We start from the raw sequence: 23381 nt of genomic DNA on the forward strand, positions 1-23381 counted from the left end.
TATTCATTATTCCAAGCTACATATATTTCTAAAATCTCATATGCTATTTGCAGATGTTAATATTGTGATGTAACCCCATCTTCGTCTTCTAAAAAAAATATAGTGTACTTTAAATATGTTGTTTTTGCCAAGTTTTGGGTTTATTTCTTTTTATTTGAACACATTCCAATGTTTTGGGTTAAAAGCATTTGATTATATATATATATATGTTATATTTGTTATATATATTTTATATTATGTTATAAAATTGTAGCTCCACCTTATGAGATATGCTACATAGATCACATGCCACTTTTTGTAACGGCTTGCATATTATTTTTTCTATATTTCCTGACCATTGATTTTGTTTTTTAGATAGATTATTTTTTAAAAATTCTTTTTCATAGTTTTCCCAAAAAAAGTGTGCCCCTTTGTTTTAGATCAAAACTTTTAAGTTAAGTTAAGTTAAATAATTAATATATTCTTTCTTATAAGTAAAATTTAATAATAAATCTTTACGGTATATGTTTCTTAGAAACTAATGTTTCACTTCAATTTTATTTTCATGTTTAGATTTTTATAAATACAATTACATAACTTGTTTTTTTTATTCCACCATGCATTAAAATCTTACTTACATTCTAAAACCCATTAACCCATTCTAAATTTTGGAATATAATTATTTTTTGGTTATAATTTTAATAATAATATTATTACTAAAACAAATTTATAGTATTATTTTTACTATTTTAAAATTTTCATTGAATTTACTTAATTCATTTTTTAGATAGTTATTAATTTTATTATTTACTAAAAAAAAATATATTATTGTTTATACTATTCTAAAATTTAATTAGTTTTAGTTAATTCGTTTTTTATTTATTTTTTACTGTTATTAATTATAATTAATAAATATGCAATTAAATGAATATTAAAAATAATATTTTTTATGCAAATAAAAAATAAAAACAAATTGATTAGGTGGATGCTGATGTGGAGGAAGGAGAAGTGAGCAAAATAGTAGCGCGATAATTAGATTAAGGTTTATTCTGAATTTTGTTGTGTATTTTATTTTTTTGGTTACGTTAAAATCATATTTACGTTTGTTTTGTATTTGATTTTGGTTACTTATGTTGTATTGTTGTTTTTGTATTTGATTTTGGTTGCTTATGTTGTATTGTTGGATATTTTTTATACAAATAAGTTTTGCAGTAAGTATAAGTATAATTTAGTATGCTGTTTAGATTTTTTAAAATTGAGATCATCTTAATTAAAACTCACTCGAAAGTCAAGTTTGACAATGGAACAAACCTTTTGTTACCTTAATTAATACTTACCACAATTATAACTTAACCTAAAGTTTTAGTATTTGAGCGAAAATTTTAGTTCTCTCGGTTCGGGTAAAACCGTAAGCCCAGGTTATTTATTTATAAACAACCTCAACTTTATTATGAAACTTAATGGGCCAAGAAAAAGAAGCCCAAATATGAAAAAAACCACGGGCCTATGTATCGAATTCAGTTTCCATTGTTATACACAGAAAACAATGGGCTATGTTCGAAATTCTTGAGGAATAAAGTCTAACAACATGAATGATGAATCATCCAAAAACGAACACTTTAGAAGATATCAAGTCTTGCAAGATATCTTAGGTAATCGAAGAGTATGGAGAATGAAATACATTATAACCCTACGTTGACAAGGTAGTCTCAAATCTATAGACTAAAAACGCAATTGTTATACAGGTTTCACAGATACATATCCTCAACAACAGGGTAATGCCTCTATGTGAAGCTAAATACAGGCAAAAGACGAGAACACAAGTAACTCACATGACAAAGCAAAGAAAACAACCAGAATTACAGACCTAGATTAATAATAAATCAATCCATTACAATCTTTTCAATGAACTTCCTCATTTCCTACAACAGACCTTGATTACTACTTAATCATCAGACATAACCAACATTACAAACAACAACAGAGCATTCTATCAAAACCAAAGTGAAACTCGAAATCAAGTCATGAGTTAGTTTGTTAGTATGTGTGTACCTTCCTCTTGGTGGCAGCAGGGCCACTGTTGTCAGCCTTCTCGGCCTCAGCCTTGAGATCAACCTTCAAATCCTCAACAATGGTCTTTCTCTCCAGGTCCCAAATCTTAATACCTTGTTCAGTTGCAGCACAGAGCCAGTACCTGTTGGGACTGAAGCAAAGGGCATGGATCACAGAGTTAGCTTCAAAAGAGTAAAGCTTCTTCCCCTCAGCCAAATCCCACAGCAAAACAACACCGTCTTTGCCTCCACTTGCACAGAGTGAACCATCAGGTGACACGGCAACAGTGCTCACGTATCCAGTGTGACCAGCAAGTGTCGATCTGAGCTTGCAGTTCGAGAGGTTCCACACTTTCACGGTTTTGTCCCACGAGGCTGACACAATCGTCGGCTGAAGTGTGTTAGGGCTGAATCTGACGCAGCTAACCCAATCACGGTGTCCCTCACCACCTCCTTCTGAGATCGTGTACTTGCACTCACCTAGAGTGTTCCACAGCTTGATCGTACGGTCACGAGACGCAGAGACGATCTGACGGTTGTCAAGGGAGAAGACGACGGAGAGCACATCCTTGGTGTGTCCGACGAATCGACGAGTGGAGACACCAGCAGCTAGATCCCAAAGACGGAGCTCACCGTCCCAGCTACCGGAAAGGGCGAATTGTCCATCTGAGGAGAGAACAACATCCTCAACGAATGAATTAAGAATGAATGAAGGGGAGAATGGAGATTGAGGGTACCTTTTCGTCAATCAGAAGGAAATCAACCCCCATGAGTTGTCCACCTTTTTTAAGGTTTCAAGCAGGCCAGAAACAGAGGATCCTACCTACGATTTGTTGGTCAAGTCGACCAGCTTTAAGGTCAGCGAAAGAAACGAACAAAGAATTCATACTTCTAAGCAGAGAATGTAAGGCCATATGTAAGTTGAGAAAATGACAATAGGAAGAGATTGGTTTATATAACAGAAGGACTTACGACATTTAAAGAAGAAGTAGTGGACTCTCCATTAAATCAGAGAAGATGGAAGAACATAATTAACAGTTACAAACTAAACCGTAGCAATTGTGATGGAAGACATGGAAGGATAAGTGAAAGTGTAGAGGACTGGAAGACTTCAATTCACATCAGATGATGAAACAGCATGGATCATGAGTTAAGGAGAGGAGCAACCGGTGGAGATGGAGAGTCATGGACACATCGTGGAGGAGAGACATTCATAAGTTTAATCAGTAAGATAGAAAAACTGCTGAACCTGAATTATCTCTGCAAAATTTTGGATTAAGTCCAATCCGAAAGACTCAAAATATTTAAGAAAAAATGCTGACGTGGATGTACCAGAAGAGAGAAAAAGTTCACTTTATATATATAGATATATGAAAACTCACTCACTCACACGGTTTATTTTATACATAATCATATCTATTTTTTTTGTAATATAACTTTTTATTGAATGACAAGACTTCGTATATATATGTATAGCCTCTAATTAATTACAAAGGGTTTTAAATGTTACTAGCAAGGCCAATGTAAGCAATGCTCGAATGAAAAAAACTAACAGTACTAGTAATAGCTTTCGAACCATCGACGGCCAAGGAAGTGACTCTTGGTCCTCCTCCGGTGCATGCAAAAAATTGTAGGCCTAGACTACCTGCTGTACGATTTTAAATTGTTTTAAATACTATATGAATTACATCTATATTTATATTACGTTTGGCATATAATTTTGCAGATACATGGGATTCTATTTCGTGAGATACTCAAGAATCAGTATACTAAAATCACTCAACAGCAAAGGAGAGGAGAGCACTTGAATATATTCACCGTCGATCACCAACATCACCAGAGTCAATATAACGGCACCTGGAAACAGCCCCAACACCGACGGATTTAAGATTGCCTCATGCAGCAACGTGAACATTTGGGAAACTTCCACTTTCTTTATTCTTTTTTTTTTCGATACCCTCCTACAGTCCTACTGCTTTGCTAACTCTTTATTTTGCCTGCTTCGTTAAACTTGTATAGATATATATATTTGTTGAGCCTGAAAAAAAAATATGAAATTTAAAGAAGGTACGTTCATGTTGGAGAAACCGATCTAAACTAGCTAAACCAAAATGACTTATCTGAAATTAAACAACATTTCGGTATGATTTAATGGATACATCTTTTTACAATGGAAAACCTGAATTTGAATTCGAACCAATTTGATCAAGAAAATTCTTGCCTAAAATTTGGTTTGTGTATATCGATACAATATACATAAACCGACTGATTATTCAGAACGTATTATGAATAAGAAAAGTTGAGAAAAGTATCTTATCACTCTATCTTATGCTTTTAATGTTTCAAATCTTGCTGTACTAAGTCTTGTTTGGGATGAAACCTTAAACTATGTAATCCCCCTTGATCTTCTGAATGGAAAATTAAGTTCCTTGACAAAAAAAAAAAAAAAAGTTGAGCTAATAGGTTCCAAAAATTATACTGCTCAACTACAAGTACAGTCAAACAAAGCATGGATCAGTATATATTATTCTTAATCATAAAACACTAAGATTAGTGATTTACTTGCTATAGTTTCAGAATCCTAAAAAGAGAAAAAGAGCGATAATATTTCCGGTTTCTTTATAAATACACATTTAATTTCAAATTATATAACTCTGTTTATAAAAAATGAATATATTAGTAGATACTTAAATTTGTTTATCGATGACAACTCTCAACGATAATATTGTGATTGATAACTTTGAGAATGATGATTATAGTCAACTTACATAATTTAGAAAAGTAAGAATATTTTAATTTTTTTTTTGTAGAAAAAAAGTCTAAAGTATTTGATCTTAAAAAAGTTGTTATGGTTCTATAATTTTTCAATTCCAAATTCATATGATATTAGCATTATAACTCAATAAATTTATATCAATTATTTTTCAAAACAGCAATTTAACTTTTTAATGCATTTAAATGATGCATTATTTTTACTACACATGTACCATACAAAGGGATTATTGAAACTTTTGAAAAATATAAAAGTTGAAAAAAATAAACAAAATATAAGAAAAACATGAGCAAATTATAAGCAAAACATAAGCAAATATCAAAAACTTAACCAAAAAAAAAACAGAGGATAAGATCAATTATTTGTTAGTTAGTAGGAAAAAATAATCTTTTACTTCTATAACATCTCTGTTGAAATAATAACCACATGTATGTTTGATTACATATTAAAAGATTTTGTGATCATCAAGGGCTGATTTATGTAATCAATGGCTGAGTTATGATGAAGAAAAGAATGGGCTAATGGACACTCAAGCTGGAATTACAAAGATGTTTAGAAACTTATTGGTTTGTTTGGGTATTCACAACATGAAGCTTAAAGAAGAAAAATATGCAGAGATGGCCACTCCACTGGTGAAAGAAACTCAAGATTGGATAGTGAATGCATGGTTTAAGGTTCAGGCATGCAGAAAGGAGCTGCCAGTTGCAGGCTTTAGGCAGCTTAGTTTTGCTAATATGAAGTTCTACTTGAAGCATAAATGGAGATCTAGGCTATTACAATCATTTTCAGGGCTGCAAATTGATATGAATAACATATGTGGTCTTATTATGGTTGAAAGGCTGATGTTGCAGCACATGAGTTTCCATACACAATGGAGAAAGGTTCTCAAAGAATTTTGTGCAACTAGGTGTGAAAGTGAAAGAGTTACAATAAAGATGAGTTTAAAGTGCTGAGCAAACAAGAGAAAGACCACAAGCTACTGTTCACCAAGAACCACAGGTTGTTGCATTCTAAAGCTGGATGCACTCAATACGTTGATTTGGAGCAGCTCAACATTGAACTTCAAAGTTTTTCAGGTCTGAACTACTTCACTTTGTTGATTTTCATATGGAAACAAGCTCTTCAATGTGGGTGTGAAGCTGATCATATAAGTTATTATGAAACCTTCTCTATTGGTACCAAGATTATTGCTGGAATGTCTTGGGGACAGAACAAACACATTCATCATGAGAAAGACTATAAAGATGAGAGGTTGTACTTGCTGGAAATTGAAGCAGAGAGAGGCCATTTGGTTTTGTCGTTGAATGATGTAAGCTACAGCTCGAGACACCAAAATCAGATGGAAATGTTTGACATCAATCGAAGAAACATCAGCTGGACAAAGCAACCTCGGGAACATCTGCTTGGGATTTGCACTTGCCACAAGCGACCATTTGATCCAGGAGGAGCTAAGTCTCTATGCGAGCTGGGCAAAGAATTGAGGTTAATTGAGAAGCTTTACGAATTTTTCATTGATTCCAAGCTGCAAACAGGGGGTGAGACACAAGGTAAGAGGCTGTTGGATTTTTATGAGATATCATTGTTTGACAATGAAAACAAACTCAAAGGAGAGATGTCTCTTGGTTCATTGACAATGAAACAACACAACATGTGGGGGCTTTTAACTGAAATCGAGACCTTTTCCTATAATGGTGTGATCATACAATTCATGGTTAAAAGACAGTGGGAGAGTTTTGTGCTGATCTGGTTCACTACTACCGTGAGTTTGATCTTGTTGAGTGACCCACTCGTTTTTGATAAGAAGAAAGAAATGAAGATCTCCATTAGTTGCTGTTTTGGGATATCTAGTGTTGATAAGCAGTTCTCTACCGCCTTTGAGACCATGTCTGAGCTAAAACATTTTATCCAGTTGCCTAATCTTCCACGGGAAAACTCACATGTTGATGCAGACAAAACCTTGCAGAAAAGGGGAGAACTCGTTGCATCAGTGGCACATAACAAAACTGTCACTCAAGCCCTTATTCAGTGGAAAGAGCATCCTCCTGATCAGTTTAGGCCGCTTCCAATGACGACAGGAAGTCAACTAAATTCGCAATCAAAGAAGCTGGATTTGAGAAGATTCAGTTGAAGAGGGAGACGAGTGATTCCACTCACAATAGGATCTGCAGAAGAGTAAAATCTAAGCGTGATATTGATGAGGACCAGAGAAGAATCAACTCTACGAAAGTGAAGGCTCCAAAAGAAATTGGAGAAGTTGCGGTCGTTAAAACGATGAGGGAGCCAGAGAACTCACCAGAGACTGGTGCCATTGTCTTGAAAATGATCTGCAAATTGAGGGGGAGAATCACCGGAGAAGAACATGGAACATGGGATTTGGGGGATTAACCACAACTAGGTGGTAGGAGTGTCTCTTAGACTGTCGCATGATCAAAGCTCTCTCCGATAAAAGCCATCTATTTGATCATCCTAGAACATGAAGAGTGATCATAAAAGGAAAGAATATGATGAATTACGCGTGAAGTTCAAAAGTGAAATTGAAGTTAGAGTTGCAGCGAAAATCGCCAAACCAGGATTAGAGTATGAGTATTAAACTTCTCGTTCTCTTGTTTTTTGTGCTTTGCTTAGATTATTTGATTTAAGGTTCTTGTGTGCTATGTTTGATGATTTGGAGGACATCACTCGGTTTCTTCCAACTGCTGATGCTCTAAAGCTTTTGATCCTATTCCCTAGATTATTGGAGAGCGAGACTTCACAAATCAAAAAAAAAAAAAAAACTGATAATCATCAAAGATAAGGAAAGGTAGGTTTGCGTGAAATTCAAAACTGAAGTTAAGGCCGAAGTTGCAACCACAAGAATTTTTCAGAGTAGCCTAGGACTAGACTATCATTTGTAGTTTTTTTTTGTTAAGCAATACAATTTTAATATTAGTTTTTGTTATAATATATATTGAATTAATGTAATTATCATATATTAAAAAAAGCACAAAAAACTAACATTTTTATATCTTAAATAATTATACAGTCGCATCATATTGCAATGATGATCATATTGTCATTGACTATATACTCTTTTTTTTTTTTTTTTTTTGTCAACTATTGGGCCAGCACATTAGCCAAATTTCTACATTGGAACTGACACTCGATCCCGGGTGTGATGGTGCCTTCTACAAATGGACTTACCTCTTGCCACTGCACTAAGGTCACTTCACGACTATATACTCCTTTTGTCTCTAATAAATTGATATTTTGACAATTTTACATATATTAAAAAAAATTTAAAGTTTTATTAATAAATTAATTTATAACTACTTTTTGGTAGAAAGAGAAAATATAAAGTTTAGACAAAATGTCATGCGGAGAAAAACATTTTAAAAAATTATTTTAGTTATTTCAATATACAACATCAATCTTTAGAAGCGAAAAAAATCTTAAAATAGAGTATTTCACCATGGGTTTAAAACAGATAATTTAATGTGATCTGGTTTTAGGATGTATATTCATATACAACTATTTAAACCTTATCCAAAATTCTGTAATTTATTAAGTAAGTATATCACAGTATCAAAGAGGTTTTATTGATAAAAACTACAAACTACATACCAAAGAGATTTTATTGATAAAAAAAAGTTGAAAGAGAGTATCACGTTTTAGATACTAGATTTAAGGAGCTTCAAGACAGATGTTCGGTCGGGCATGCTCGGTATTGCACCCTTTACTTGGACACAAAGAGAGGCAGCTGCAGCTGTAGGCACCGGAAGATAGAACCAAAAGTGAGACAAAACTAATCTGAATTATGTGTTAGAAAACTAGATTTCTTCGAGTTTGTCAACTATTATTACCAGCAAATCTCAAGCATTCCTCATGGGACTTGCCCTCTACCATAGCCACTGCAAATGCTGCCGTGAAAGTATCCCCAGCTCCTGTAGTATCGACAACTTGTGCAGCTGGTATTATAGACTGCTGGATTGGTTTTTCCCCTTCTATGAATAGTGCAGATCCTTTGGACCCGAGCTTCACTAGGACTTGCTTAACTCCCTGAGGAAAAACATAGCTTAAACCTTATAAACCCCACTAAACGAGCAATTTCAAAGAGTCCAGTTGCAGCAACGATGATTAACCCAAATTTTAAGTCTGATGTATTGGTAATAAGCAAAAAAAAAGGGACATACCAACTTATGGCACTTAGCAACAGCTTGGCAAATCTGTTCAAAAGATTCAGTTGGCATTCCGGTCAAGCGACTGAGCTCAGTTTCATTCGGACTCAAGATGTCAATAGAATCCAATAGCTCATTCGGGATTGGCGTATCCATTCCTCCAACATCAAGGATGACAGGAACCCCTGCTTTCTTCACAGCCTGCAAACAAACCCACCAGCATATGATCAACCTACACTCCTAAAAGCTGACATTGTTGTCAAGAAGACTAAAGCTGCATCCATTCATTCATAGCTTCCTTAATTCTATTACTAGACCAACTCTCACTGAAGTAACTCAAAATTGAATTTTGAACAAAGTAAAACAATGTGGACCTTAGCAACTTGAATGTTGATGGAATCTGGGATCTCTCTTTGAAGCAGGAGAATACCAGCATTCCTGACGATCTCAAGATCATCATCACTCATCTTCTCAGGCCAAGCTTTCATATTAGCACCACCAACGATAATGATCGAGTTCTGACCGTCGGATTGAAGCATAACCACGGCGTGTCCCGTCGGCTCATCATCCACGGATCTCACGTAATCCAGATGAACCCCACAGCCACCATCACCCAAGGCCTCGGCGATAAGCTTCCCATGCGCGTCCTCACCCAAACGACCAACGAAGTAAGTCGGATACATAAGCTTCGCTCCACACGCCGCCTGGTTCGCGCCTTTTCCTCCGGCTAGCGTTTGCCCTGTCTTGGCCGAAATCGTTTCTCCTTCCTTGGGCAATCTCTCGATCTCAACGTAGATGTCGGCGTTCGCAGATCCAACAACCACAAGAGGCGGCGCGTGAGATTCAACGGCTGATTTAACATTCCGATTCGCCGCGGATGGATCGACGGAGAGCGAGAGAACACGGAGGGGTCGTCGGGGAAATCGAGAATGGGTTGGATTAGGATTGAGAGTGTTGATCTGAATCTTGTTGGTTCGATTGAATCCGATGTTCGTATGATTAAAATTGGTGGACTGAGAAAGTGAAATACCTTTCATCATCATCCTCCAAAAGTTTTGACTTCTATGTAACAACTTTTGTGATCTTGACCACTCCATCTGTATCACAATAGATGATGTTTGAGTATTTTTACATTAATCAAGAAAAATATTTAATGTCTAGCAATAAGTGTATTATTTATTTATAATAACATATTTTTATAATTATTAACCAATAGTATTTCATCAAACTATAATTCTTGAAATTTACAATCTTTTACCATTAATTAATAAAAGTATATAAAAAATCATCTTTTCTGATACAAAATAAAATTCTACGACATTATCTATTCTGAATATGAGTTTAAACTCACACTGACACACACACGTTCGTCTTTCGCACGTGGTTACGCTTTAAAAATGAAAAAAAATTGCTAAATTAATTCGAATTTTAAGTGATTAGTTCAGTACTCCATTACTCAAATCAGCCGTCAAAAGCACGATGACGCAGGCAGTGACATAAAACTAACACAAATCATTTAAAATATTAGTTTACTCATCACACTATAAATTACGGAACATGTATTCTTCTTCACCACCACACTTGTCAAAACAACGAGGGAGAGAGTAGCTAGCAAAGAGATCTCTTCTTATTAGTGAGCTAAATCGATAGAGCAGCAATTCAAGTAATGGCGGAGGAGGAGGAGGTGATTCTTCTGGATTTTTGGGCGAGTATGTTCGGGATGAGGACGAGGATTGCTCTGGCGGAGAAAGGAGTCGAGTACGATTACAGAGAACAGGATCTATGGAATAAGAGCTCCTTGCTCCTCCAGATGAATCCGGTTCACAAGAAAATCCCGGTTCTCATCCACAATGGTAAACCGGTATGTGAGTCTCTCTTTCAGCTCCAGTACATAGACGAGACTTGGCCCGACAACAAATGCTCTCTCCTTCCTTCCGATCCTTACAAGAGAGCTCTTGCCAAATTCTGGGCCGACTTCATCGACAAAAAGGTATCAATTTTACGGTTTGGTTTTGGTTTATCTGGTTGTTTTATACTCCCTCTGTCTCACAAAGATTGATATTTTGGGATATATTTTTGTTCCACAAAGATTGATGTTTTACAAACTTCAACAAGTAATCATTTAAAATATTAAATTTTTTGAATTGTTATTGGTTTATATTTTCTCTCTCTACCAAAAAGTAATTATAAATTAATTAACAAATAAAAACTAAAAATTTTCTTAATATATGTGAAAGCCTCAAAACATCAATCTTCATGAGACAGAGGAAGTATATGCTTTATACCGATTTACAGTTTGATTTGATTTCGGTTAGGTTTGATGCTATTAGTTTATTACTACTGAAATCTCTGTTTCGTTATGTTAAACCAATTGGTTTCTACACAAATTCTGGTTTTTGTTTCGGTTTAAGTATATTGGATTGGTTTGGTTCGGTTATTTCAGCTAGAGTCTCTTGTTTGTAACTTTTTTTTTACTAATGGACCAGGTGAATGTTGCGGCGAGGAGGATTTGGGCGACGAAAGGTGAGGAACAAGAAGCATCCAAGGAGTTAATCGAGATACTCAAGACGCTTGAATCCGAGCTTGGAGACAAAGATTACTTCGGAGACGAAACGTTCGGGTATGTGGACATAGCTCTCATTGGGTTCTACAGCTGGTTTGGAGTGTACGACAAGTATGGGAATATCAATATCGAATCAGAGTGTCCAAAACTGATTTCGTGGGCCAAAAGGTGTTTGCAGAGAGAGAGCGTTGCTAAAGCCTTGCCTGAGTCGGAGAAGGTCACTATGTTCGTTTCCGAGCGTAGGAAGAAACTTGAGTTAGAGTAAATCTCTTCTTTTGTTCTGTTTCCATGTCTCTTCTTGTTTCGTTCTATTTTGTTTGAGGTCTTGTCTGCATAATAATACTCCTTTTGTATACTCAAAATTAATAAATAACCTTGGTTATACGACTTTGAGATAATTAAATTGGCTTTTATCGATCTATAATATATTATATGATTTGCAAATTGGAGTATGATCAAGTATTTGGCAAAGAAGATCACTCATTTTCATTTCTAAACCACTCATCACTTTACTCTCACTCTCATCAAAGGTAAATTTAATGACTCATCCTGCATGAGTGTTTTTAAACGTGTTTCTAGCTAGTAGTTCTTGATCCATGTTTTAACTGTTGTGTGTTCTTAATGCAGCGAGTTAGCGAATCTTTTCTTCGGCTTAGAAGATGAGTAGATGACTTTCCTCCTTCTGCCTCAAGCTTTCTGGCTTTGCCTGATCTTGATCCTATCTTCATCGTATCTCGACGGTATGCATATATCAGTACATGTTGCACTTAATTATGTTTTGTTCTCATGGATTTTATGTGTGCACTTCTCATTCTTGTCGTTCTGTTTTAGCAGATTTACTTAGTGGGGACGGTTCTGTTGGACCGAAGAAGAGTCGATGCTCGATCTTGATTTGGAGAAAAAGAGTGAAACCATCTCCACCAAGAAGAGGAGATGCAGAGAAGAATGTGTTTCTAGCTGTTCTGTTTCGAAGACATTGTCGAAAGAAATTATCTCATTGTACTTCTACATGCTCATAACTCAAGCGGCTAAAGAAGTTAACATTGGTTTAACTCTTTTGAAGAAGAGATGTCGCGAATTGGGTATTCAACGCTGGCCTCATCGTAAGCTCATGAGCCTACAAAAACTCATCAGTAATGTCAAGGTATAATAAACAACTTACATATAATATAACTATGTTATAACATGTGAAATTCCTCTTTTGTATCATTAGGAATTCTTCTCTTGGGGTTTTTTTTATTATAGAAAAGAAATTTTGTTTTCGAATTGAAACACCATGTAAAAGCCTAAATGTGATGGTCTACTGTTTCGGTGAATTTTGATGTGACTATATTTATTATTGTAACAGGACCTGCAGAAGATGGAAGGGGAAGAAAACGAAGGCAAGCTAAGAAACGCTTTGGAAAAGCTCGAGAAGGAGAAGAAACAATTGAGAAGTTACCAGATTTGAAGTTTGAGGATAAGACAAAGAGATTGAGACAAGCTTGTTTCAAGGCTAACCATAAGTGGAACTTGGAAGAGAAGACATGGCATGTCCACATCCATCATATCATCATCTTCTTCTTCCTCTTCCTCTGTTTCGTGTGTGAGTGATAGTTGATGTTGGATGATCGTCAAAGAAGAGGTAAGAGAAAATGATGATGAAGAGATGAAAGTTTCTCTGATGTGGGTTCTATTTGTTTATGTGTTGTGTAACGTGTAGTACTGTAGTGTTTTGGACTTTAATTGCAAAACGATTTTGACTCATTATTACTTAAGTAGTACGTAGTAGCATATGTTCTACACTAGTTAGCTCTTCAATCACGAATATGTTAAATTAAAAACTCACATTATATATTGCTTCTAAATTTTCCATAGTGTAATAGAAATTCACCTTTAAGGAAAAGGAATTTATTAAAATCAATAAAGGAAGAAGAGCTAATATGGAAATCGTAATGGACTTATGTAATTTTCTTCTTTTAAAAAGATAATAAATGGAAATCGTAATGGACTTGACAAAAAAAAATGGAAAATGTTATCCCAAAAATCCCAAAAAAAAATTAGGAACCGACAAAGGTCTCTGCTATAAATATATGAGTTCATTCACCGCTAAACCCTTACATCATCGATATCAATTTCTTCTTGGGTGACCACAACACCAAAGAGAGAAAGCAAAAACAGAAACCACCAGAATTATTATTGTTACTTTATAATCATGTTCACGGGTGTTTTCGAACACGAAATCAAACACGATCCTGAACCAGAAGATGTGGGCACAGTTAGAGTCAACGCAAGGATCTTCGGAGGAGACGACGAAATCTTGACATTCACGAGAAAGTCGTCCGTCGACGAATTCGCCAACGATGATCGCAACGAGTGTCAAAGCAAATTGGACTTGGATTATTTCTTAAACCTATCAGGGATCAGCGACTACGATATTGCACATGCCATGCATCACTTAGTTCGCGTTGTTGCTAAAATAATTTCTTCAGAAAGTGATGGGTATTCTCCGGGGTGTGCTTTACAAGTGACGTTGGATCTTATTGTTTACGATGAGCCTCAAACTTTAGAGGGTGTTCAAGTCTCGCGTGGACACAAAATCAAACACGATGCTGAACCAGAAGATGCGGGCAAAGTCAGAGTCAATGCGAGGATCTTCGACCAAGATCATCAGTCGTCATTCACGACTTTGTCGTTTGCTGACGAGTTCATCAATGGAGACGAGTGTTGGAGCAGACTAGACTTGATTAATTTCTTGCAGGAAGCAGGAATGAGCGATCACGAGGTTTCATATGCGATTTATAAATTAATCCCCTATGTTGCTCAAGTAACTTCTTCCAAAATTAATGGCTATTCTCGAGGGTGTGCTTTAGAAGTGTGGTTGGATCTTCTTTTTCTAGAGCCTCATATTAATTATGAATCAGATTGAAGAAGCAGTACGAGTATGAAAATACAAATTATTACGAAGATTAATTAATTTGCATTCTACAGTTTAAACAAGTCCCTTTTCTTTTTAAATTCGATTTTTTGTTTTGTGCTTATATAAATTTGGAGAATGTTGTGTTAATCATAATAAAACTATTTAAATTACTCAAATTTACCTGCAACTACTCGGTTCCTATTTTGTGTCTGTGAGTACTCAAATTTACACCTCTAGCCTATTTATATATATTTTTATTCTTGGCTTTGAATGGTTATCCAATACTGGACTAACTTTTTCGTATGCTAACCTATATATTAGGGTAGAGAGCGGACAATATAGTATGCAATGTAATATACAATAGTATGTGATATAGAATGGACTGAGTTGAATGATGAAATATAAACATTTGTATGCAATAAAGTGGATATCAATAGTGAATTTGGTCTATTTTACCGTTTGCAGGAAATATAAGAACGAAACAAACTAATTGAAAACTAAACCTAACTGAGAACTTTTTAACCGAACACAACTAAAGATCGTTGGATAATGTATGGTTCAAACAGACTTCGTTTCATCATTTTAAGTATTGGAAAAATTGGTTAAAATTTAGTAGCTAGTTATTATTTACTGCAAACCGATTCTACACCATTTTTTTTATGTTTTAGACAGCTAAAATTTGATCCTTTTTTTGGTTTGTTGTTGGCATCCTTAAAAGTAAGTAACAGAGGCCCGACAATAAAAAAAAGGTAACCAATACAAATTTGTTTTTTGGTATCAAACTAACACCAATAGGTGCAATACAAATTTGGCAAGGAATACATTTGAAAACCCACCGTCCAAACTCCAAACTCAAAAGTAGGATGCCGTAAGCAGTGACATAACCAATTCAACTCTGTAAATCCTGTGGTCAATGTAAATGAATCGAAAACACATTAATAAATTGAGTAGGTCAACGACTTGCACCTCTCAAAAAATGAATTTAAGCTAAATTGATTAGCTTATACTTATACTAAGCATTTGATTTGTTTGTATCAGAAATGTGTGTGTATCAAGTATGATGACGTAAGCAGTGATTTGTTTGCCCCAAAGAAAAAAAAGAAGCATTTGTTTTTAAAAATTTCCCGTAAATGTTAACATGTCTGAAAAATATAAATATTTGAATTACTGGAATTATATGAACTTAAGAATACAAGAAAAAAAAAACTCAACATGAAATTTTATCATACTAATCACACAAATTACAATACTAATTACAAACCCCCTTCATACATGCACTCACATTCAATAATACAAAACAATGAACCTAAACGAATATTTTAAGCTGAAAAGCTAATGAAAAAGAATGATTAGTGAAAAGTTTATTCCCTTCGTATTAAATAAAACTACTTTAACGTGATTTATTAATTTTAGATATTAGTGTAATGGGAAAAGTTGATGTACCAACAAGCAAAATGCGATTTCGTTTTGTAGTTAATGTTTCTCCTCTATAAAACCTTCTTCTCTTCACCATATACTTCAAGACACCAAAACAAAAATATCTCAGTGAGCTTAATATCAACAACAACAACAATGACGGACGAGGTGATTCTTCTTGATTTCTGGCCGAGTATGTTCGGAATGAGGACGAGGATTGCTCTAGAGGAGAAAAATGTCAAGTTCGATTACAGAGAACAAGATCTATGGAACAAAAGCCCGATTCTCCTCGAGATGAATCCGGTTCACAATAAAATCCCGGTTCTCATCCACAATGGTAAACCGGTCTGTGAATCTCTCATCCAAGTCGAATACATCGACGAAGTTTGGCCCGGGGTAAACCCACTCCTTCCTTCTGATCCTTACCAGAGAGCTCAGGCCAAGTTTTGGGGAGATTACATCGACAAGAAGGTAAAATCAATCTAGCTTCCAAAAAAATAGCTTTCTTGTGAACCAAGACATCTACATTAATGTTTTTGTATATAATGTGATTTTAGGTGTATGCTTCGGCGAGGTTGACTTGGGGAGCGAAAGGAGAAGAGCAAGAGGCAGGGAAGAAGGAGTTCATCGAGATACTAAAGACACTAGAGTCTGAGCTTGGCGACAAGATTTACTTTGGAGGTGAAACGTTCGGTTACGTGGACATAGCTCTCATTGGGTTTTACAGCTGGTTTGAGGCGTATGAGAAGTTTGGGAATTTCAGCATTGAAGCAGAGTGTCCAAAACTGATTGCTTGGGGTAAAAGGTGTGCGGAGAGAGAGAGTGTGGCTAAGTCTCTTCCTGATTCGGAGAAGATCATTAAGTTCGTTCCTGAGCTAAAGAAACGTTTTGGGATCGAATAGATATCGTTTGATTCTATTCTGTAATGTTTATTCTACGTTTCTCTTTTGTGTTTGCTATTTTTGCTCTGCTTTTTATCTTCTGTTTCGAAATCTAAAGGTGTTTCAAAATAATACACATGTTACGCATGCCTAATATTTTGCATTTGTTTCAATGATTGTTAGTTTTTTACTTTGAGATATCTCGCCCGTTGTCATGAGAAGAAGATTTTAAGTTGTCTTCCATGATATCGAATTTAAAGAGTACCACTACCAACTAATCAGGTCCAAAAGTAAAACAATAGATTTGTTTTTTTATATATCTTAAACAAAGTGTCAATGAAATCTGTCCCAACGTTGGTTGATGGCCTCTCCTCTACGCTCTGTTGAGTTTCTTAGGGGATGATTAGTGGTGGTTAATCACGTTAATGCTCTTATTAAACAAATAATTAAAAGAAGAGAAAGAAGAAAAAAGAATAAGAAGCGTTACTTGGTAGAGCAATATAAACAACGTTACTTATGTGAAAATAGATATGTGTCAATTTTTTTTATTGGTATTAGTATTAAAAATTAAATCAAAAAAAAAATGTGTAATAAAATTATTTGTTTTAGTTGTTGTGAGAAACGATTCATCGTTCTCCGTTAAAGATGGTCTAAGCCAATTTTTACTTAGCCAATTTTTTGTAAAACAAATCCATAACTCTCTTGTATATATACAAATTTAAAATTTTATTATTTGATCAATCATTACACATTTCATAAAAAAGAAATGCCAATTACACTGAATTTTTTTTTTAAAGCAAAGGGGCAAACAAATGGACTGGATCCTTTTTATTTATTGCGAACCGAATACGTTAGGACCAATGTGAAATGGGCTTTCTATCTAAGTTATAAACTTAATCAGTAGCAAGGTATTTTATATTTGTAAGGGGTTATTGGTTTAGGATTTAGAAAGAATTTTAGTGACTTTAAAAGTTATGTAAAATATGTTGTTATTCAATCAAGATTTTTTAAAACTTTTTAAAAATTTGGTGTTATTGGTTGTGGATTTTTAAAAAGTTATCTAAAATCTTGATAAATCTAGTGTTGGATTAAGGGGATGGTATTGGTTTGAGATTTATGAAGATTTTTGAAGAGTTTAACAAAATTATAAAAAATGAATAAGTGAAAGATTGTTAAAGATTGCTAGAGAGTTTTGTTGATTAGTTTTCTAAAATCTTGTAAAGTCCTCCAAACAATCCCTGTATTTTTATGATATTTTCCATGACTTTATTTTGTAAAGAAAGTGTCTAAAATCATGAACCAATAACATAATAATTGAACTCATTAAGAATTCTAGATTCTTTTGTTTTAATTGAATAACACAAAACTTTTAATGACTTTATAAAAGTCTGAATCCAATAACTCAGATTTGTTAATATTTTAAATGACTTTTTATAAATCACAAACTAATAACACTAAACTTTAACAGAGTTTAACAAAATCTTGATCTAATAACAACAGATTCTACATAACATTTAAAATCTTTAAAACTCTATTCAAATCTTAAACCAATAACCCCCACTAAGAGTCTTATAAAGTCATGAAAAGTTTTATGTTATTCAATTAAAACAAAAGAATCTTGGATTTGTTAATGAATTCAAATTTTGTGTTATTGGTTTATGATTTTATGTCATTTCCTTCATAACAAAAGTCATGAAAACTCTTTCATCAAATAGAAAGATTTTACAAGATTAGGAAACACAAATCAGCAAGATTTAAAATAACTTCCTAAACAATCTCTTATAGAATCTTTCATTTTTAATTTCTAATTTTCTATAATTTTAAAAGTTAGCAAGATTTTAAAAATATAAAGTCATTAAAATTCTTTCTAAATCTTAAACCAATACTCCCACTAAATCATTAAATATAGTAGAGTGGGTAAATCACTAAATCATTAACTATATAAAAAACTCATATGGCAAAATCAGTTTGTCAACTAAATGAGAGACCGTTTCTCTTTTCTCTCATACATATATATAGATATATATTTTTAAAATATTATTTTACTAAGATATGGCCTTATGGTGTTAATAAAATTAAAATGAAAGAATTAAAATTATGAGTCAACGTGAATAATATTATTTTAATTAATACCAAGAAAAACAATATATGTATTTAAGTCATGTGACGTGGAACGCGTTACTAGAAAATCCCTCAAAACCCTCGACCTCTCAAACATACTTATCTACATTTCAATAAACACTACACAAACAGTTGAAAATTTTCAATTGATCAGAGCTAAGCCGGCTCTTAAGAAAAAATGGCGGATGAAGTGATTCTTCTTGATTACTGGCCAAGCATGTTTGGGATGAGGACAAAGATGGCTTTGGCTGAGAAAGGAGTGGAGTATGAGTACAAGGAAACGGATCCTTGGGTTAAGACTCCTTTGCTCCTCGAGATGAACCCTATCCACAAGAAGATTCCGGTTCTCATCCACAAAGGTAAACCCATCTGTGAGTCTCTTATTCAGCTTGAGTACATCGATGAGGTTTGGTCCGATACATACCCGATCCTTCCTTCTGATCCTTACCTCAAGTCTCAAGCTAGATTTTGGGCTGATTTCATCGACAGAAAGGTATAATTATAATTTGTAATTTTCTCTGTTTTTTTTAATATAAATTTTATTTGATTTCTTTACTGAGATCCCAAAATTTTAGGGTTTTAGATGATGTTTTGTTGGGCCTTTTATCATAGTTGATATCGCATAATGGTAGAAAATGTAAAAGTGAAAAACAAATTAAAAATTATTATATTTCTCGGCTCTTTATTAACATGCAACCGCCAAAAACATAAAACGGTTTTGCATTAGGTCTTAATTAAAGTTTTAAAATTCGTCTAGGAATAAAGAAATACACAACAAACGAAAACATTAAATCGAGTTCCAAAAAAGATATCAAAATGCTCGTTTTTTCTTCTCTCAAAATGCTCGTATATGACTTTGGTGATTTTGATTTGTTTGTTCAGTTTTACGACCCATCATGGAAGATATGGGCAACAGTGGGCGAAGAACATGCGGCAGTGAAGAAGGAACTGTTGGAACATTTCAAGACACTTGAAACAGAGCTCGGAGACAAGCCTTATTATGGTGGGGAAGTGTTCGGATATATGGACATTGCATTGATGGGATACTACAGCTGGTTCAAGGCCATGGAGAAATTTGGTGATTTCAGTATCGAAAAAGAGTTTCCGAAATTGACTACGTGGACCAAGAGGTGTTTGGAAAGAGAGAGTGTGGTTAAGGCATTAGCTGATTCTGATAGGATCATTGAGTACGTTTATGTCCTGCAGAAGAAATTTGGAGGAGCGTGATCGTTTAATGTTGTATACAAATAAAATGGTTTGGGTAACAACAAGACTCTCTTATGTTTTTCTGTTTTATGTTAGATTTTGTTAGTTTTTTTTATTTCTTCTTCTTATTGCTTCGTTGAAAGCAAAATAATCCGTAGTAAAAATGTTTACTGTACTATTCGTTTTTTTTCTTCTTCTAATTTGTTTTAATAGTCAAAATCTAATTCCAAGAATATTAAAAAGACCCGAACCAACCAATGAAGTCATTTTTTATATTAAAGATCTATATATTTAGCTTACACTAAACTCGAATCAAATATAAGTGTATATCATTTTTTTGTTTTTTAACAAGAAATGATGATTAGCTCAAAAAAACCAATAAAAAAAACATTGTTTACAAATGTAATTTGATGCGAAATTGAATAGACATGTCGTGTCAGATTATCTATTTTATCATTACGTGAGAGGGAGACAGTAGCGGAACTAGGAAATCAGTTTATCAGGATCAAACAAAAATTTAAGGGATCAATTATGTTGTTAAATTTTTTTTATAAGGGTCAATTGTGCTATTTTATCAGGGTTAATTTAATTTTATCCCTAAAAATTTAACCAATTTTAAAAATTTACCAGGGTCATTTGACCCACATGATCCTATACTGCTCCGTCCATGGAGGGAGATTAAGCCTAAAGAAAAAGAACTGAACTCCTTTTTATTAACTTGAATTTTCTTAAATACGGCTTGAAAGCTGATCACTCTAAAGGCGAACACACTATCTTAACCACTCTAAGTGTATATCTTTTAAAAGTATAATTTTTTAATTTTGAATAATTAATAAAAAATTGTTAAAAAATTTTAAATTAAAAATTTTTAAATTAATTATCGAGTACTTTTGAAAAATTATAGAGTCATGTTTCTAAAATAAATTTACCATTTTGAGCATAAATTAAATCGTTATAGAAGTTTGACTGAATACACCCCAAATATTTTAAAACATTATAGGGTCCTGTTTGCAAGAAAAACAAGAATGAACAACTAGAAATGGATTTTAGAAAAACTTGTTAAGAAACAATAGTTAATTCACGATACATTTCAACACAAAAATACAAGATAGATGATTTCAATTACTTTGCCGTGAACAAAAACTATTTTGATTCAAAACTACTATCTCGTAATATTCAATATATATTTCATAATAATTATAAGATTCTCGATCTACAAAGGTATTAAATTATTAATACAAAATAAAGCTTGGAGGCCTTATGATAATGAAAGTTTGCAGGAGCATTCATTTGATCCACCAAATATAGTCACATATATAGTGGATACAAATTTAGAATTAGTTGCTTTTATTAAACCAACTAATCCGGTAACCATACTATTATGAGGAAACGTACGTAGCCACACTATAACTCTATACATTTATTATCCACGAAGAAACAAGTTTTATTCTGGATCTACTCTCGATCACGAGATTGGATTAGCTCCAAAATTTGGTATCCTATAATCCTATATATAAACACAATTTATTTCTTTGAAAATATATACTGTGTTTACTTCTTCGTAGGGGAGTGATCTTTTTTTTTTTTTTTTTTTTTTTTTGTCGCATTTTTAGTGGAGTACTTATCAAATTCGAAGCCTTTTAAATGTTTTCTTCTAGGGAAGTGTGAGGAGAAGTGTCATGAATATCGAAATTAAATGCATTCACCAACCTATCGATCCAACACTTCCTTTTATTTAATGTAACACATTAAAATCCTCACCACTTGTTATAACCACATTTTTCCTCAGGAACCACAAAAAGAGACAAAATAAAATTGAGAAGAAAATGGAGAAGAGTAACGATCATGACAAGGGTAACCACGGCGGTTCCGGTGGCGGTGCGACGGATAAGTGGGAGGAGGTTGGTCCCGGAATGCGAACCGCCGAAACAATGCTCCGGTTAGCTCCAGTGGGGCTTTGTGTTGCGGCGCTTGTTGTCATGCTTAAGGACTCCGAAGACAATGAGTTCGGTTCTATATCTTACTCCAATCTCGCAGCTTTTAGGTACGTATCTTATCACCATACACATTTAATTATGGGAATAATTTTAATAATCTTTCATCTTTAAGATTCAGAGTTACATCTCCTCGCATACTATTTACAACTAGGGTTTGTATGTTGTGAGATGGTGTACCGAAGTTTTACATGAAATACAAAGAAAAAGTTGTAGTAGTTTCAAGAAACTGTTGTTTATCTATGTTTATACATATTTTACCCAAAATTTGTAACTAGAGTTCCGATATTTCCCCCAAAAAATTGCGTTAACTATGAAGACACGTAGAGCCATTTTTTTGATTTTTTTTGGTTTAGCTAGATTGATTATGACCGGTAATCTTTGGTTGCAAACTTGTCATTCATCTTTATTTGGTCCCAATTTTGTTCACTGTTATCATGAAACATGCGGCTGTGATGAATTACAAAATGGAGATATTTTTTTCATTCTTTTAAATTTTGTCTAGGGCCCCAAAATGCTAGGCGCAGACACGTGCTAGTCAAGCTACATTTGTTGTTATCGAAGTTAATTAGCATAGATATAGCCATATAGAGTTTGATTAGGAATACTATTATGGCCTAAATTTTTTTTTATTAATTAATTATCGGTAATGGTAAAAATGTCATTACAAAATTAGGTACTTGGTGCATGCAAACGGAATATGTGCGGGCTACTCTCTTCTATCAGCAGCCATTGCAGCGATGCCTCGTTCTTCTTCAACCATGCCTCGTGTTTGGACCTTCTTTTGTCTCGATCAGGTTTAGTATAGTAACATTCAGTTAATCATCAACCAAATGATCCGCTTAATACTGATATTAAATTTTCAATATTTAATTGTCTCAGCTTCTGACCTATCTGGTTCTTGCTGCTGGAGCTGTGTCCGCGGAAGTTCTATACTTAGCTTACAATGGGGATGCAGCCATTACCTGGAGCGATGCATGTAGCTCCTATGGCAGTTTCTGCCATAAAGCCACTGCTTCTGTTATAATCACATTCTTTGTGGTTTGCTTCTACGTTGTTCTCTCTCTAATCTCCTCTTATAAGCTCTTTACTCGCTTTGACCCTCCTTCCATTGTTGACTCCGACAAGAACATCGAAGTCGCTGTCTTCGGAAGTTGATCCTTCATTTGCTTTTCAAATACATCTAATTAGTCAAGTTTCACAAGTTGTCTTTTTAACTTGGGTTAAGAGAAAGAATGCTCTTGTGTTTGGACTATCTTTTCTATTGTGCTTGTATTAATGTTACGACTGGTTGTAATGTTATATGAAAGGTATGAAACATATAAGAATCACACAAAATTACTG

General features: G+C 34.1%; 6 protein-coding genes and 2 pseudogenes across 8 annotated transcripts; 6 read left to right on the forward strand and 2 right to left on the reverse strand.

Moving 5' to 3' along the window:
* Positions 1-1674: 1674 nt before the first annotated feature.
* Positions 1675-3007, reverse strand: LOC104759260 (small ribosomal subunit protein RACK1z pseudogene; annotated as a pseudogene). The gene is made up of 2 exons (XR_015587449.1): positions 3003-3007; positions 1675-2767 (listed from the first exon to the last, which is right to left on the reverse strand). The product of XR_015587449.1 is annotated as a small ribosomal subunit protein RACK1z pseudogene (transcript).
* Positions 3008-8321: 5314 nt separating this feature from the next.
* LOC104756046 (ribokinase-like) lies at positions 8322-10253 on the reverse strand. Its single transcript, XM_010478558.3, has 4 exons — positions 9332-10253; positions 8973-9158; positions 8643-8838; positions 8322-8545 (listed from the first exon to the last, which is right to left on the reverse strand). Exons 1-4 carry the CDS (start codon positions 10052-10054, stop codon positions 8451-8453), a joined length of 1200 nt encoding a protein of 399 aa, XP_010476860.1. The 5' UTR covers positions 10055-10253; the 3' UTR covers positions 8322-8450.
* Positions 10254-10420: 167 nt separating this feature from the next.
* On the forward strand, positions 10421-11918 carry LOC104756047 (glutathione S-transferase U24). Its single transcript, XM_010478559.3, has 2 exons — positions 10421-10947; positions 11444-11918. The coding sequence occupies exons 1-2, from the start codon at positions 10624-10626 to the stop codon at positions 11783-11785; spliced, it is 666 nt and encodes a 221-aa protein (XP_010476861.1). The 5' UTR covers positions 10421-10623; the 3' UTR covers positions 11786-11918.
* A 229-nt stretch (positions 11919-12147) lies between these two features.
* LOC104759261 (protein RKD1-like) lies at positions 12148-13266 on the forward strand (annotated as a pseudogene). The gene is made up of 3 exons (XR_015586936.1): positions 12148-12260; positions 12355-12664; positions 12869-13266. The product of XR_015586936.1 is annotated as a protein RKD1-like (transcript).
* Positions 13267-13624: 358 nt separating this feature from the next.
* On the forward strand, positions 13625-14606 carry LOC147923385 (uncharacterized). The gene has a single exon (XM_087495564.1). The coding sequence runs from the start codon at positions 13715-13717 to the stop codon at positions 14426-14428; it is 714 nt and encodes a 237-aa protein (XP_087351690.1). The 5' UTR covers positions 13625-13714; the 3' UTR covers positions 14429-14606.
* A 1310-nt stretch (positions 14607-15916) lies between these two features.
* On the forward strand, positions 15917-16870 carry LOC104756048 (glutathione S-transferase U25). The gene is made up of 2 exons (XM_010478560.3): positions 15917-16306; positions 16393-16870. Exons 1-2 carry the CDS (start codon positions 15992-15994, stop codon positions 16735-16737), a joined length of 660 nt encoding a protein of 219 aa, XP_010476862.2. The 5' UTR covers positions 15917-15991; the 3' UTR covers positions 16738-16870.
* Positions 16871-18689: 1819 nt separating this feature from the next.
* LOC104756049 (glutathione S-transferase U26) lies at positions 18690-20262 on the forward strand. The gene is made up of 2 exons (XM_010478561.3): positions 18690-19330; positions 19720-20262. Exons 1-2 carry the CDS (start codon positions 19016-19018, stop codon positions 20062-20064), a joined length of 660 nt encoding a protein of 219 aa, XP_010476863.1. The 5' UTR covers positions 18690-19015; the 3' UTR covers positions 20065-20262.
* A 1319-nt stretch (positions 20263-21581) lies between these two features.
* Positions 21582-23375, forward strand: LOC104756050 (CASP-like protein 2A1). The gene is made up of 3 exons (XM_010478562.3): positions 21582-22087; positions 22714-22834; positions 22920-23375. Exons 1-3 carry the CDS (start codon positions 21870-21872, stop codon positions 23193-23195), a joined length of 615 nt encoding a protein of 204 aa, XP_010476864.1. The 5' UTR covers positions 21582-21869; the 3' UTR covers positions 23196-23375.
* The last annotated feature ends 6 nt before the right edge of the window (positions 23376-23381 follow it).

Source organism: Camelina sativa, chromosome 17, assembly GCF_030686135.1.
Source record: "Camelina sativa cultivar CO46 ecotype springtype chromosome 17, ASM3068613v1".
Classification (NCBI taxonomy): domain Eukaryota; kingdom Viridiplantae; phylum Streptophyta; class Magnoliopsida; order Brassicales; family Brassicaceae; genus Camelina; species Camelina sativa.